At 37.8% G+C, this 14,930-nt stretch overlaps 1 protein-coding gene across 2 annotated transcripts in view; it reads right to left on the bottom strand.

The window, feature by feature from the left end:
* Positions 1-597: 597 nt before the first annotated feature.
* Positions 598-14,930, bottom strand: part of UGT8 (UDP glycosyltransferase 8) — a 78,114-nt gene continuing 63,781 nt past the window's right edge. For both annotated transcript variants that reach the window (XM_045017242.1, XM_045017241.1), the window contains exons 4-6: positions 10,729-10,805; positions 6,366-6,585; positions 598-2,869 (exon numbers count right to left, since the gene is read on the bottom strand). In XM_045017242.1, the coding sequence (XP_044873177.1) occupies positions 2,506-2,869; positions 6,366-6,585; positions 10,729-10,805 (661 nt within the window). In that variant the 3' untranslated portion in view covers positions 598-2,505. The remainder of the gene's footprint in view (positions 2,870-6,365; positions 6,586-10,728; positions 10,806-14,930) is intronic.

Below are 14,930 nucleotides of genomic sequence, written 5' to 3'. Positions count from 1 at the left end.
TTACTAATCAAATTTGCTTCACTAAAAAAGCTCTTGAAAACTGTATATTATTGGAGAGTTCAGTATAAATGTTGGAAATTCTTCGACTACTGCATTTTTAATCTGGCTGGGGATTCAGTTGAAATCAATGCTATAATCTTTGCCAGTAATGGGCTTTTTACTATGAGGAACAGAATAATGCTCACAAAACATATTTACGTTTGGAGTTTCACATACATACCATGCCCTTAAGTGTACATAAAGACCAGTGCAGTATATATATATTTTAATATACATATACAGGCAAGTCGCAACTTAGGCGCATTTAACATGCGCGAATTCAGCTTTGCACGGTTGGCAAAAACAGGGGGAAAAAAGAAAAACAACAATATAAAAACTGCATATGTAGTGCGGGCGATTCCGCCCGCCATTCAACTCAATGAGTGTTTCACTATACGCGGGTTTTGCTTTACGCGCTAACTGCAGAACTGACCCCCCGCGTAAGATGAGTCTTGCCTGTATACAGTTATACATACACACATTGTATGAGTTAATGCATATACACAAAACCAGACAAATAAGAATCATCTGAATAAAAATGTATTTCCAACAACAGTATTTCTCTATTAAATCCATGTTTATTGCATAAGTTTTATCACAGTGGAGATTAAATTATGCTTAATCATCCGGTCAGTGCTTTTGTACCGTCACTATACCAAAAACAGTAAAAGCAACTCAGTCATACACTCAAAATCCTGTTACCATCCCACCACTCATCGCCTCAATGTGTTCCTTTAGTTGCCATGTACTGATAAGATTGTAAAAAGAAATATCTAATCGGCTTATTTATAACATCCTTTTCTTCAAGTATTCAGAAAGAAGTACAAATATCTGTACCATATATTAGAAACATATTTGTAATGTTATTTATTGCTATAGAAGAGAGGCTCCTGATGGAATGATAATGAAATATAATGTCACTGTGTATGAAGATGATCTCAGCATTCTGTCATTTTCACAACTCTTCCCATGTTAGTGAACAACACAAGATAAATGTGCTTCTTTCCTTCCTCTGTCATTCGTGGGACTTCAAACTATAAATAAACAATGCATACACTCACAACGTGTGTAGTGCAAATTCCAAGTAAACAGAATGACATGGAAATAAGACATAGTTGCCAACTTTGGTTCAGCAAGACAGCTCTGATTTCATGACCAGTGCTTTGCATCCCCACTCTCCATTCAAACCCAAAAAAGTTGCATGTCAGCTACAATGATTGACAGAGATTGTTGAGGGATGGGGCCATAGTGGAGAGCAGAAGAGACAATCTCTATGAACTGTGTTTGGTTTGGGAGGTTTAATGTCACACATGACATAAAACCTCTAAACATGCATTGGTTACCAACCCAGAGAACCCATCCCATGTTCAGAGACTTTAGTGCTGGCAACTATGTCAGGGACTGTGTGGTCCAGACCAACATAAGTTAATATTTTTTCCAGATAGAACTGTTGAAAGAGAACATCTACAACACTGTGATTTAGAAAAAAAAACTTAATATAATAATTATTATTAGGAAAGATATTCAACTTTTCTTAAACAAACCCCAAATAGTGGTATGATTCTGCACTGCTCAAGGGCCATGGCAAACCTTCTGCACTGAGCTCAGGGTCAAAATTTTTTTTTCTTAATTATGCATACTACCCACAGAGCCATTTTATTCATTTAATTAAAACTCCCCTACATTTCTTCCAGTGGAATAAATTATTTATGTAGGGAAAGGCAAATAAAGCCCCATAAAATAAAATAAAAATAAAACATACATAAATATAACATTTACAACTTATCCTAGATTAATCAAAATCCCTTTCTCTAAAGTAATTGCAAAGAACAGAAGAGTTACGTAGCCTATCGGGGAGAAAAGTAGTACATTTTTTACCATTTTTCTTCAATGTTCAGTTTTGAGAAAGTTCTTTTTTATGGTTGCATTCTCAATCTGCAACTTAATTGCTGCGTGTCAAACACTGGGAAAGATGACTTTATTGAAACATCATTCTTAGGCAACATGTCAAACCTTTAACAAATACAGCACAGATCTAGCTCTAAAATTCTCTCAGCTAAAAGAGGGCTAGATATATATTTAAAATAAAAATAAGAAAATTTTTGCAAGTAAAAGGAAACCTTTCCTTATCTGGGACACACACATTCAGGTTTAAAAACTGGGAAATCATAAATATGGTCATTGAATTACTTCAGAGAATTACGGTGTCTAAAAACTTCAGTGTCAAAATAACCTCTCTGCATCAGTATTAAGAATAAAATACATTTTGCATTTTAGGTTGTGTTTTTTGTTTTGTTTTTTAAAGATGTTTCTTAGTTCTGTAGAATCTCATCATATAAGATTACATACTGTAGGGGAGTGTTAGAACTGTTTACTGATGTTTTACTTTAAGTAGTTGTTAGACTAAGTTACAGCGATAAAATTCAATTATTGATCTGATTCATTACTGTACATGGGGTAGTTGGCTCATTTCACCTTTTTTTCATGTTTAATGTGACCATTTCTTCTGTATTTGCCATTTGGTATCCCGTTGTGGTAATGTCCATTAATGGTGCTATGTTCATCACTTGACCAAAGATGTTTGCTTTGTTTGTGGATAAACTTTGCTATCCTGGCCAAAATGTAGTAAAATAAGGCAGCACCAAGTAGTACAACAAAGGCAATATCCAGTAAGAAATACTGATAAAAAGAGATGGTGTAAACAGCAGCACGTAGATGTTGTGCTCCATTGTGTCGGAGGATGTAATTAATCCAGTACACTGTCCGATTAACAGGATGCCCGGGTTGGTCCTTGTGAATTTCAGACAGCTTTTGGGCCCGTTGCCTGTAGCTGTGGGAAAGAAACAAACAATGTGACAAATTAAAAATATTATCTTGCTCTCAAATGACAAGTGTCCACGTGAACAGAGAGATGTACTTCAATTTCTCCATACTGAGTTGGGGTATTTTGGTAGGAGAATGACAAAGAACAGCAGCTGGCAGGTGTTCGAGATGCACTATAGGACAGGTGAGTCCTCTTCAATGCAATAGTAAAAGTATTCAGAGAAAAATAAATACTGACAATAGTTGTACCTACATTTATATCTGTACATATGTTAATATGGCGTAAAATTCACCCATGCAGAGAGATAGCAGAAGGGTTTAAATGGGACTTTAGTATGCATTGCCCTTCTGTTGGCCTTCTGTATGGGGTGAATTTTTTATTCACACTGAAAAATAAACAAAACAAATTAGAGACATTTCCCCCTCCCACTAAAATAGACACATACTCTGTCCAATATATTGTTCATTTATACTCCTGTCCAAAGAAATATGGAAAATAATGTTGCCAGTTATTAGAGAGATGTAGAATAAAGTGATATGCCCTGTCTCTAACATGGTCTGAACGGATTTTTATAGTGTTTGACACTAGATCTTTCATGTTTGGGATGCAGTTCTCTAATTTATTTTTTAGTATCAGAATTCCCTGATCATGGGGATTCCCTTTTCCCTTTATTTCAGGACAAACAGATTACTAATGGGGACCTCCCCTCTTCAAATCAGATAGTTGTACAGTGGAAGGCTGATGTAACTGGGATTCAGGAGATTTCCTTTGCAACTTCCTACGCAGGTATTTTTTCCTTCATTAATACCCTACTTCTACTGACTATTTTATTTACTCATAGCATTGTCCTGCCCTAAGACAACAGAAGTATCATCCACAGACACTGTCCCTATCAACCCGATAAGTTGTGTCCAAAGCTCCTACAGTGTAATGCACTAGACAACTAGCTAGAACATCAACCTATTTAATTTAGGAATAGTCTATGTGCTACAAATGATAACATGCATTTGGAATAAGGATCTAACACATGAATATTCCTCCTCTTAAGTACCATGGGACAAGAGGTAGCATTTAGCAATACTCTAATCACTCGGTTTAGCAGTTGATTTTCTTACATTAGCTACAGTGTGAACACAGGCACACTCCCTGAGAATGTGAGCTGTCACCAACGGCAGTAGTCTTGATGACAGCATGAGTTTGTCACTATAACAAGACTAAGTGAAATCTCTCACGCTATAAACCAACATGTTTTTGTTCACCACAGGTTGCTAACAGCTTATAGTAATTTATTATCTGTTAATGTGACTTCTCCAGGTTCTTTTCTGCAAGCCCAGAGTGGATGTAACTTCTTCTACCCTGCAGATGAAGACAGAAGAGAAGCCGTATTCTTGGTGGAACCCCCAGATATAAAGGTCTCTAAAATCTGGAAAAGAATACCTCTGCCTTTCTGTTTGTTTGGGAAGCCATCAGGGCCCTTTCACAGATTCTGCATTTTTGATAAATCATCGTAGATATGAACTGGTGATATTCCCATTCCTCTGGCTGACAGTAACTCTGAATCAGTCAGTGTTTTCTTAGAATGCAAGACTCACTCAATATAAAAGGTCAATAGGAACAGTTAATGCCTTCTGTGCACAAGAGACAGAGTAGTCTTTGGCTGCCCCATCAATGTTCTTCATGCCACTCTGTTTACATGTGCCTCTGTGGTGCTATTATGTCTTTGGATCCTTAATATCTTGCCCTTCATCCTGTCACTGAATAGTAATAACATGCCAGACCATCCAGTCTCCAGCCTGTCAAAAGAGAAAGCTCTCTCTGCTACAAGACAAGTGGATACTTCATCCAAAGTTTCAGAGTAGCAGCCGTGTTAGTCTGTATCCGCAAAAAGAACAGGAGTATTTGTGGCACCTTAGAGACTAACAAATTTATTTGAGCATAAACTTTTGTGGGCTGCAGCCCACTTCATCGGATGCATGCAGTGGAAAATACAGTAGGAAGATATATATATGGGTGTTACCATACACACACTAACGAGAGTGATCAGTTAAGGTGAGCTATTACCAGCAGGAGAGAAAAAAACTTTTTGTAGTGGTACTCAAAATGGTCCATTTGCAGCAGTTGACAAGAAGTTGTGAGGAACGGGGGGACGGGGTGCGGGGGAGAGAATAAACATGGGGAAATAGTTTTACTTTGTGTAATGACCCATCCACTCCCAGTCTTTATTCAAGTCTAATTTAATGGTGTCCATTTTGCAAATTAATTCCAATTCAACAGTCTCTCGTTGGAGTCTGTTTTTTGAAGGTTTTTTTGTTGTAATATTGCAACTTTTAGGTCTGTAATCAAGTGACCAGGGAGATTTAAGTGTTCTACGACTGGTTTTTGAATGTTATAATTCTTGACGTCTGATTTGTGTCCATTTATTCTTTTACGCAGAGACTGTCCAGTTTGTTCAATGTACATAGTCTCTAAGGTGCCACAAGTACTCCTGTTCTTCGTCCAAAGTGTCTGTCATGACAACTGTGTAAATTAAGGGGACATCCAAGAGCAAATTCAGCCAGAAAGACTTGTCCTCTAGCCACTAAGTGAGAGAGGACTTCAGATATAAGAGTAATGGTAAGCAAATAGAATCAGACTGAAGTGACTAATACATGTGCCAAACTGAAGTGTCTGCAGATGAAAACTTGACAACTGCAGTTCTAGACATGCCAACATAGAAGCCAGCTTATGAACCCACGCTATTATTGAGTCCAGCTGAATTATGAGAGAAACTCAAGACCTCAGATTCATAATTCTTTGTAGAGATGATAATATTTTATTGATCAGCTTGAATGACACATCTCTGCCCCAAGATAAATCTGCTTCTGGGATGAGAAAAAAGAACTTTTTATTTATTCTAAACCAAGCTGTGGGCAGACAAGACAAGGCAAGATTACTCTTTTGTATCCCTTATACCATAGGACCCAGACAACAATTTTGGATCAGCTACAATTCAAATATTCCAGCTGATGGAGCCAAGTATATGCATAAAATATGTTTAAATCTCTCTGTCAACATAGCAAAAAATGACCATTCTACATGTTACTACTGATTCATAGTGATTCCATCAAGACAGGTATACAGATGCTTTGCTTTACAGAGAAGGATAAAGTGTGTGGGGAAAGAGCCGGTTGTTGTCCTTGAGAAATATAGGATTAATGGTCAGGGATCTTCATTTGGTGACTTTACGTGCTAACAAGAAAAATAAATGAGGATAATGATTTTTAATATGGCAGATAGAGTACTAATTATTTGAAAGATTTGCCTGCATTATGTATAGGACCACATTTTAAAAGAATGACTTTTTGTGTATCCATAATGCCTGAATTTCTTTGTGCATATTGGATAACCAGGCAGGAACACAGCTGTGTGCAGAAATCTACATTTGCATAAATATTTGTGCATACAAATCCTTATTTGCATAAATATTTAACCTACAATGACAATTAAAATTTTTTTTCCTTACCTGGGATCATTAATGACTTTCACCAGTGCTTCATATAGTTCATCATCAGTAATTGTCTTCCAGTTTAATAATATTCCCATGCCTTTGGCCTGCACTCGGGTCATAGTATCATAGTGGTCTCCAAAGAGGGGAATTCCCACCACAGGCACTCCATGGTACATGGTTTCAAAAATACTGTTCAAACCACCATGGCTAAGGAAGGCTTTAATGTTAGCATGACCTACAGAAAGGAGAAGTGACGTAAAGGAAAGAAAATGCTTTAAAAACATGTATATTATGTAACATAAAATTACCAAAATTAGAAATAGAAAAGACCAATTACCACATTCAGCAACTCTTCCCAATCAAGTATTATTTGAATAGTGTGCTGTTTTAAACCCTTTCCCAGTTCATTGGTGAATGGATTAAACAAAACCAGCTCCCTCCTGGATGCCTCTCTCTGCCAAATTAATATATTGCCATTTATCATTATCCTTAGTTTCTGTTTTTGTCCAAACCAATGTGAACGATTTTTTCAAATAAGATTTTGTGAGGCATAGTATAAAATGGTTTAATAAATCTGAGTATATCACAGCTCCTTTCAAATTTCTATGACTTCAGTTCAGGAAGTGCACACAATTGCTTGAAGTTACATATGTGCTCAAGTACCAGCTTGAATTTAGGCCACAGAAATGTTGCAATTGGTGTTTTTTCATTCCTTATAGTCCAACATACAAGATGGGGTATATTCAACAAAATGAAAATCTCATTTCACACACGTGGTTTAAAATAACTAATATAAATGGTAAGTATGATATTGAGGGATTCTGACTAGATTGACTCTAGAAGACCCTGAAGTTACATTCACATGGTATCCCCAGTGCAGCACAAAGATGCACATTCCAGGTATCCTTTCCACAGGTTTCTATTTAGAGTGGAAAGTAGCACTGAGTGGTTTCAGGTTACTCTGATTTGCTGGAAAAGTTGAAGGAATAATAGAATTGAATTGGAGCATCCTGTAAAGCCTTGTATTTACTTTTATCTAAATAAAACATCTGTTTCATGAGGGACAAAAGCTGATTACTTTTAATTGACTGTTGTTGATTATTACCATTGGTACATGCTAACTTTGCATTATAAATGAACCAAGGAAAGATCCCTTATCCCCAAGAATTCAGAGAATCATAGAATATTAGTGTTGGAAGAGACCCCAAGAGGTCATCTAGTCCAATCCCCTGCTCAAAGCAGGACCAACACCAACTAAATCATCCCAGACAGGGCTTTGTCAAGCCTGGTCTTAAGAACCTCTAAGAATGGAAATTCCACCACCTAGGTAACCCATTCCAGTGCTTCCCCACCCTGCTAGTGAAATAGTGTTTCCTAATATCCAACCTAGACCTTCCCCACTGCAACTCGAGACCATTGCTTCTTGTTCTGTCATCCGCCACCACTGAGAACAGCCTACCTCCATTAATAAAAAATAGGAGTCTTTAGTGACAGAATAATTAATTTCTTTGGGGTAAAATGGTCTGACTGTAACAGTAACAATATATTATTGTATTAAATAGAAGAATTTGACTCATTCAGTGCAATGTGGTTACCACAACAAAACTTCTTTAGTTAAAACTCATTTGCCTCATCACTACATTATAATTAATACTCTCTCTCTCTCTCTCTCTCTCTCACTCACCCCCACCCACCCACTTACTTACTTACTTTTTAATAAGTTACTCCTCAGAACGAATCTTTAGATTGGCATTGTTTTGCAAACAACTTCTAAGTAACCTAGAAGCAACCATAAGCTTTCATTGGGTCCTAAGCTCAGCAGTGTTTTCATACACTGTTGACACAAAGTAAAAAAGCTCATGGGAATAAATCTTAAACATTCTTTAAAAAGAAACTTATGTCTGAGATACAGCTGTTTGACTTCTTATTTCTCGGGTGCTTAGATAACATAGCTATGGCTTAATACCCTGATAAATAAACTGAGAGAGTTTGTTATCAATTTGTAATCCACATCCTATGCCTGATAATGCTTTGGTAGGAACAAGCAGCAAATATATAACTATATTGCCACACATCTACATTCCTAAGGTTTCGATCAATTGTGTGTGTGTCTGTATGTTTCTGAATTTTCACTGAAAACATCAGCAAAGACTGCATATTTGAAGTGTTTGCTGGTAAAGCAAACAACATATAGTACTCAACTTACTAATAGTTACAAGAGAGCAGTGTTTCAAGATAGCATGATTCTAGTAAATTTCTACATAAGTGACTTCTCTTTTTAAAATATTATCTCATGACTGCATAACTTTTGCAGTGTATAATGTATCAGAGGGGTAGCCATGTTAGTCTGGATCAGTAAAAGCAGCAAAGAGTCCTGTGGCACCTTATAGACTAACAGACGTTTTGGAGCATGAGCTTTTGTGGGTGAATACCCACTTCGTCGGATGCATCTTTATACACTTTGCTGCAATGTATAAAGCTTTCTTCAGTGCGGTTGTCCCATTTTTGAAGGCCAAAAAGTCCTGTATTTTTTTTAAATCAGCTAAGAAACTAAAAGAAAAGTAAAATAAAACCTATCTCTTGAGTCCTGTCAGCTCTCTTGGAGGTGGACTAATGAAGTTCTATGAATGACCTACTACTTGGCCATCTTAGTTTTAATAGAACCAACCATTAGGGAAAGACATAGAGATGAGACTGGGGAAGGAGAGGAGGACAGTGAACTTATAGACCTCAGCAACTCTGACCAAGAGGATGGTCTGGGCTCAAGACAGGAGCTTTAAAGCAGACTCCACTGGCGTCCTCTTTCATCCCAATTTAAGTAAGGAATTTGTGTCTTCTCTGGTATATTACGTACATATAGGTGCAGACAGACCACAGGTTTCCCTTTGCTCAGATGTGGCCTGATCCACAGTCCATTGAATTCAATAGGAGTTTTTCTAACAACTTTAAAAGCTTTGGATCAGGACTATGTTTTGTTGGACTGATAAAGGGATTTTTACTGAGGTAAAAGGAATAAAACGTGTAACATACTATAAGCTCTTTGGGGCAAGGAACATATTTTGGTTTTATGCTTATATAGAGCCCACCCTTAGGGAACCAGGCCTCTAGCCACTACCACAATACAAATAATAAATGCATAAATAAATAAAATAATAATAATTTATTGATTTACACTTTATCTGACTAGGGAAGACAGTGAACAGCCACTGAAGATACACCTGACTTAGTTTAGCCCTTGTGTTTAAGAAAGAAAATTGTTTAATTCTGAGCAACAGCCATGGCTGTGGTGGTGACTTTACACGACAGTCCAGGCACATGCATTTGTGGAGGAGTTAAGAAACATAGGAGATGGGCAATGTTTTGTGTAAGAGAAACTGCCAAGTGACTGAAGGGATGAATTCATCAAATTAGTGAATTCATCAAATTTTGTGTTTGGGTATTCCTGGGTGGTTTTCCAAGTGGTCAAATTCTCTTGCAGAATTCTGGCCAATAAAAGTCATGGACTGAGTCAAAGCCATGATTATTTTCAGTTGTTGACCTGTTCATTGGGAACATCATTACTAACTTTGCAGCAATCCAACTGTCAGACACCACAGATGTTGTAAGCGCTTAATTAAAGATGGCACAGTCTTTGGTTCTTTTGGAGGCCCTAATTTCAAGCCATTTGATTATTTAACCAAAAATGAATGTCTTTCAACTATTATGACAACCCAATGATAATAATAATCAATTTGCCTTAGCTAGCACTTTATATACTCAAAGAGTTCTACAAACATTAATCAATTACCACTTTAGTGATGGGGAAACTGAGGAATCTTTAAACCTGATCTTTAGTGTCATAATGTTCTGAAAAAGTTTTCCTTGAGATTTTAAACACTGAAATCAATTAGGTATTGGTTGGTTGTAAATTATTAGCATGAGAAGTCCTCCAGATAAGTGGCATATTTAAATTTTCAAATTTTAAAGGTTTGGATTTTGTTGAAACTCCCCCAGCCAAAAAGCAAGCAAACATGTAAAACAAGCAAACAAATCCCTCTAGGTTGAGAACCACCATGGAAAATTTACAGATGGAATGGAGAACTTTTCAGAAAGTTGTAAGCAACTCAAAATGGAAATCTGTTTATGTTTTTTTCTCCTTCAGTTATATTCTTAATACATGACAAACTTCACTAATTAGCACAGGATTATTATTTTTCTTTTGCACTCAGAGCATAAAAAGTGGTTTATTTACCTTGAGTTCATTCTGAGTTCTACATTCTTACCGCACTATTTCTGGTATAGAAGTTGGTTGTTTTAAAGTAACAAATTTTACAGCACTGTCAACTGAATATACTTTGATTTTTAAAAAAAGCAAGCTTTCACCACATTTTGTACTCACCAAGGAGGTCATTTTGTGGTAACCATTCTCTGAGTTTTGTATTGTTTCCTAAATTCTTCGGCTTGCTTCCGGAAAACCTAAAATGCACAGCAGACAGCAATCTTTCAAAATAAATTCTCAAAAGTTCTGAAACTGATAGACTTGAAACATACATTCAAATCAAATGATCCCTGAATATTAAAAATGGTCATTCACATGGTGAAAGGATTTATTTATGTACCATTACATGGAATTGGATTTGTGTCAGCAGGTCAGATAGTTCCAATGGTACAAAGTAATTGACCAATAACTACAGAGTAATTTCAGTTATTTAGTTTTCCTACACTCTGGTTGACAGATAAATATGTGTGTCTGATTTGTGTAATGACAGTATAGTTTTTTATTTAATACCCATACAAATCCCTGTGTGATGCTGTATGATTGAAACATGACCATTTATATAATTGATATTGCCACTGTTAGACAATTGCAACAAACCTTGTATAAAGTATGTCATGTAAGGTGTCAATGGAAAAGCTATGATTTGCTAAAGATGATTATGCTGTTTAAATCCATATATCATCTCTGTATCTGAAGTTATGAATACTGGCTGTAGATCTATATCCCAAATGTGTTTGTTCCAGGGGGAACACCCACCAGGTAAAATCATCACTGAAGCCAGACAGCTTTGTGTTGATGGCCATTCAAAGGCAATTGACTCTCACAAGGGGCATAGAAGAAGCTTATCCCACACAGCAAGTCTTCCTGTGGACGCCTTAGCCTCCAAGTGGGCAATGGCTGCTCCTGTGAGTCATCACAGCCATGTAAGAGTATGTGACTTGACATGTGACCTTGGACTCCATCTTTTGCCTGTAATTTTTGATGAACTCAGACTGCGAGCTTTGTTTGGGATAGTAAAATTCCAGTCACATGGTATAGGGAATAAAAGACGCTGGAAACATCTCCATTTTGTCTTCACTTCCTGCTTCAGTTCTCTCGACTGGATAAAGCTCTAAACAAGGATTTGATGACTCCCAAGCCATTTGAGTAATTTCCAGAGAGACTTTTGCAAACAAGCAGTTTATTCCATCACTGCTTCGAATCTAATATAAGAACTTTGCAATCACTTGTATGTATGATTTCTGTCACCATTTAAATTTTCCTCTTCTTTATAAATAAACCTTTGGATTTTAATCCATTTTGTCTTCACTTCTTGCTTCAGTTCTCTGGACTGGATAAAGCTCTAAACAAGGATTTGATGACCCCCAAGCCATTTGAGTAATTTCCAGAGAGACTTTTGCAAACAAGCAGTTTATTCCATCACTGCTTCAAATCTAATATAAGAACTTTGCAATCACCTGTATGTATGATTTCTGTCACCATTTTAATTCTCCTCTTCTTTATAAATAAACCTTTGGATTTTAATTACTAAAGGATTGGCAACAGCATGATTATTGGGTAAGATCTGAGTTATATATTGACCTGGGTATGTGGCTGATCTCTTGGGATCAGAAAAACCCTTTGTTTGGTTAAATTGGTTATCAATAACCACTCATCATAAAATCTAGTGTCTGGGTGGTGAAATAAGTGCTGGAATGCCTAAGGAGGCTGCATTTTTTACTTCTTGTTAACCGGTGTTAACCGGAGACAGAAGTTTACTTTAGATTATACCAAGCCATTAACAAATGATAGAATAACCACCAGTTTGGGGGTGAGTCTGCCCTATTTCTCAGCAGTTTGCCCTCAATCTGGTATTCTCAGCTGTGACCCATTGAGGCACGGTGTATCCCTAATACTCTGATTAGCTGAAGTCTATTATTAAATAGAGCAGAATGTTTGTATAATCTCTCTATGGGCATTTTGTTGAATGAGAAAATATTAATAAAGCTACTCTGACTGGCTACTACTATATAAATCCCTCTACTCAGAACTCCCCATCAACATATCCATAACAAACACAGCTCAATGTGTGACTTCCCTTTGCAATCATGCAACCTCCCCATGGCCCTAACAATACAAAGACTTGGGTGCAGGCAGGGAATCAGAACGAGAGGCAACCATATTTACTGTGGCTAAGATTTTCAAAGGCAGTTGGGTGTCTTAACTCCCTTAAACTGATTTGAAAATCCCAACCTGTAGGAATATGAATTGGTAATTATGAAGGTGCTTAGGGACTTATAGCAGTCAATTGTAACACATTTAATAGAAGGGAGAGAGAAAGCAGAACATAATAACTATTTGGGGAAGCTCCCTGTTTGCTCGGCCATATCTTGGGTTAAGGACCTTTGATTTCAGAGTTTATTTCACCCAGAATATAGTTGTTAGTTGGAAAAGAAGGAACACCCTCATGTTACCATTTAAATAAATAATACATCATGGTATGGCTTGCACTATTTAGGCTGCACATTCTGTGCATTTCTTAATAAGCTATGCTATTTACCAAAAATATATAAAGTAAAAAATAAATTATGTCATGGTCTTTGGCTACAATTTCATGGAGAATATATATAGGGAAGCAATAAAAGAGATTTACCTAACAGTAATTTTTTATTTATCATACTCCTTCTCTTTCCCCATTTAACACAGAAAAGGGTAATGACAAGCAGAAGTATTTTTCCACTTAAAAGGTCAGTTATACAAGATCCACTTCTTCTTTGGCTATCCCTCGATGTGATGATGATGTCTGCCAAGGAGGTTCATTGGTGAGTTTTTAAGTGGATGAGGAGCCCAATTCTTGCCCTGCAGATTTTCCCACAGAAGTGACAGGTGTAATCTTGGAGGAGACATAGTTGTTGGCTGAACTGTTGTAGTCTTTCTTTCTTCCTTTGTCACTTCTCTGTCTCATGAGCACGTCTGTTCTCCTCAAACTGACTTCCCCCTGTGGCTTGGTGTATGGTGTGGTGCCACTGTGTTCTTTTCCGCGCCAAGTCCTCACAGTTTGTTGGGTTGGTGCCTCCCTTTTTAAGATGTACTTTCAGTATGTCTCTGAAACGCTTCCACTGCCCTCTGCGCAGCACACTCACTTCAAACTCAGGAAGAGACTTCCATAGGTGAATGATCAGAAGAACATGGGTATGTAACGTAAAATTCCTAAATTCATATTTAGGCACCTAATTAATTAAGTAGCCTGATTTTCTAAAGTGCTGAGGACTAAGCAGCTCCCAGTAAAGCCAATGGGAGCACCTGGATGTTCAGGTCTTCTGAAAATCAGTTCACTTACTTGAGCGTCTAAACCTGAAGTGGAGACCACGACAAGCAAGAAAACAGTGGATCATTTCTCTTGCTATTCATCTCTTTTTCACCCATCCCACAAAAGAAAAAAATTACTGGACCAGCAGCCTTGTAATATTGCGCCAAAAGCCATTTAGTAGAGAGAAGCTTGTAAATAGAGTTGGTTAAAATATTCTTTTTTTTTTCCTCCTGCCCAGAAGAACTAGTTTGTCAGGGAAGAGGTCACCTAGCAACAAGTCAGCTGGTAGGGGTCTGTGATCACCTAAGAAGGCCGATCAGGGATTCTCCTGACATAGGAGACTGGGAGGTTATAAAAGGGCAAAGCTGATCTACTCTGTGTCTTTGGCCATTTTCACCAGCTCAAGCTGAAATGAACTGCTGCAGGAACCTGCTGCCTTCTTGAATACCAACAGCTCCCTAAGGGGAGGGCGAGTTAGGGTATGTCTACACTACAAGACTATTTCGAATCAACTTAAGTCAAATTTGTGGAATCGACCTTATGAAGTTGAATTTGTGTATCCACACTAAATACACTAATTCGACTGTGTGAGTCCACAGTAACAGGGCAAGCGTCGAATTTGGAAGCGGTGCACTGTGGGAAGCTATCCCACAGTTCCCGCACTCCCCGCTGCCCATTGGAATTCTGGGATTTCCCCCCAATGCATGCTGGGGAAAAAATGTGTCGAGGGTAGTTTTGGGTAACTGTCATCATTGAACTGTCAATCACGCCCTCCCTCCCTCCCTCAAAGCGCCTGCGGGCAATCTGTTCGTGCACTTTTCTGCTCAGTGACAGCACGGGCGCCACAGCACTGCGAGCACGGAGCCCGCTGCAGTTATGGCCGTTGTCAACTCCTCGCACCTTATCGTCCACCTCTTCCACAGTCAGCTGCTGAGAAATTGGGCTACTTTTCAATGGTGCTGCGAGCACTGGTGGACCATGGGGGACGTTTTACCAACATCAACGTCGGGTGGCCAGGCAAAGTTCATGACGC

The sequence above is a fragment of the Mauremys mutica genome, chromosome 5, assembly GCF_020497125.1.
Source record: "Mauremys mutica isolate MM-2020 ecotype Southern chromosome 5, ASM2049712v1, whole genome shotgun sequence".
In the NCBI taxonomy this organism is placed as follows: Eukaryota; Metazoa; Chordata; order Testudines; family Geoemydidae; genus Mauremys; species Mauremys mutica.
Note: the sequence above shows the minus strand (reverse complement) of the source record. Positions and strands in the feature narration are given on the sequence as shown.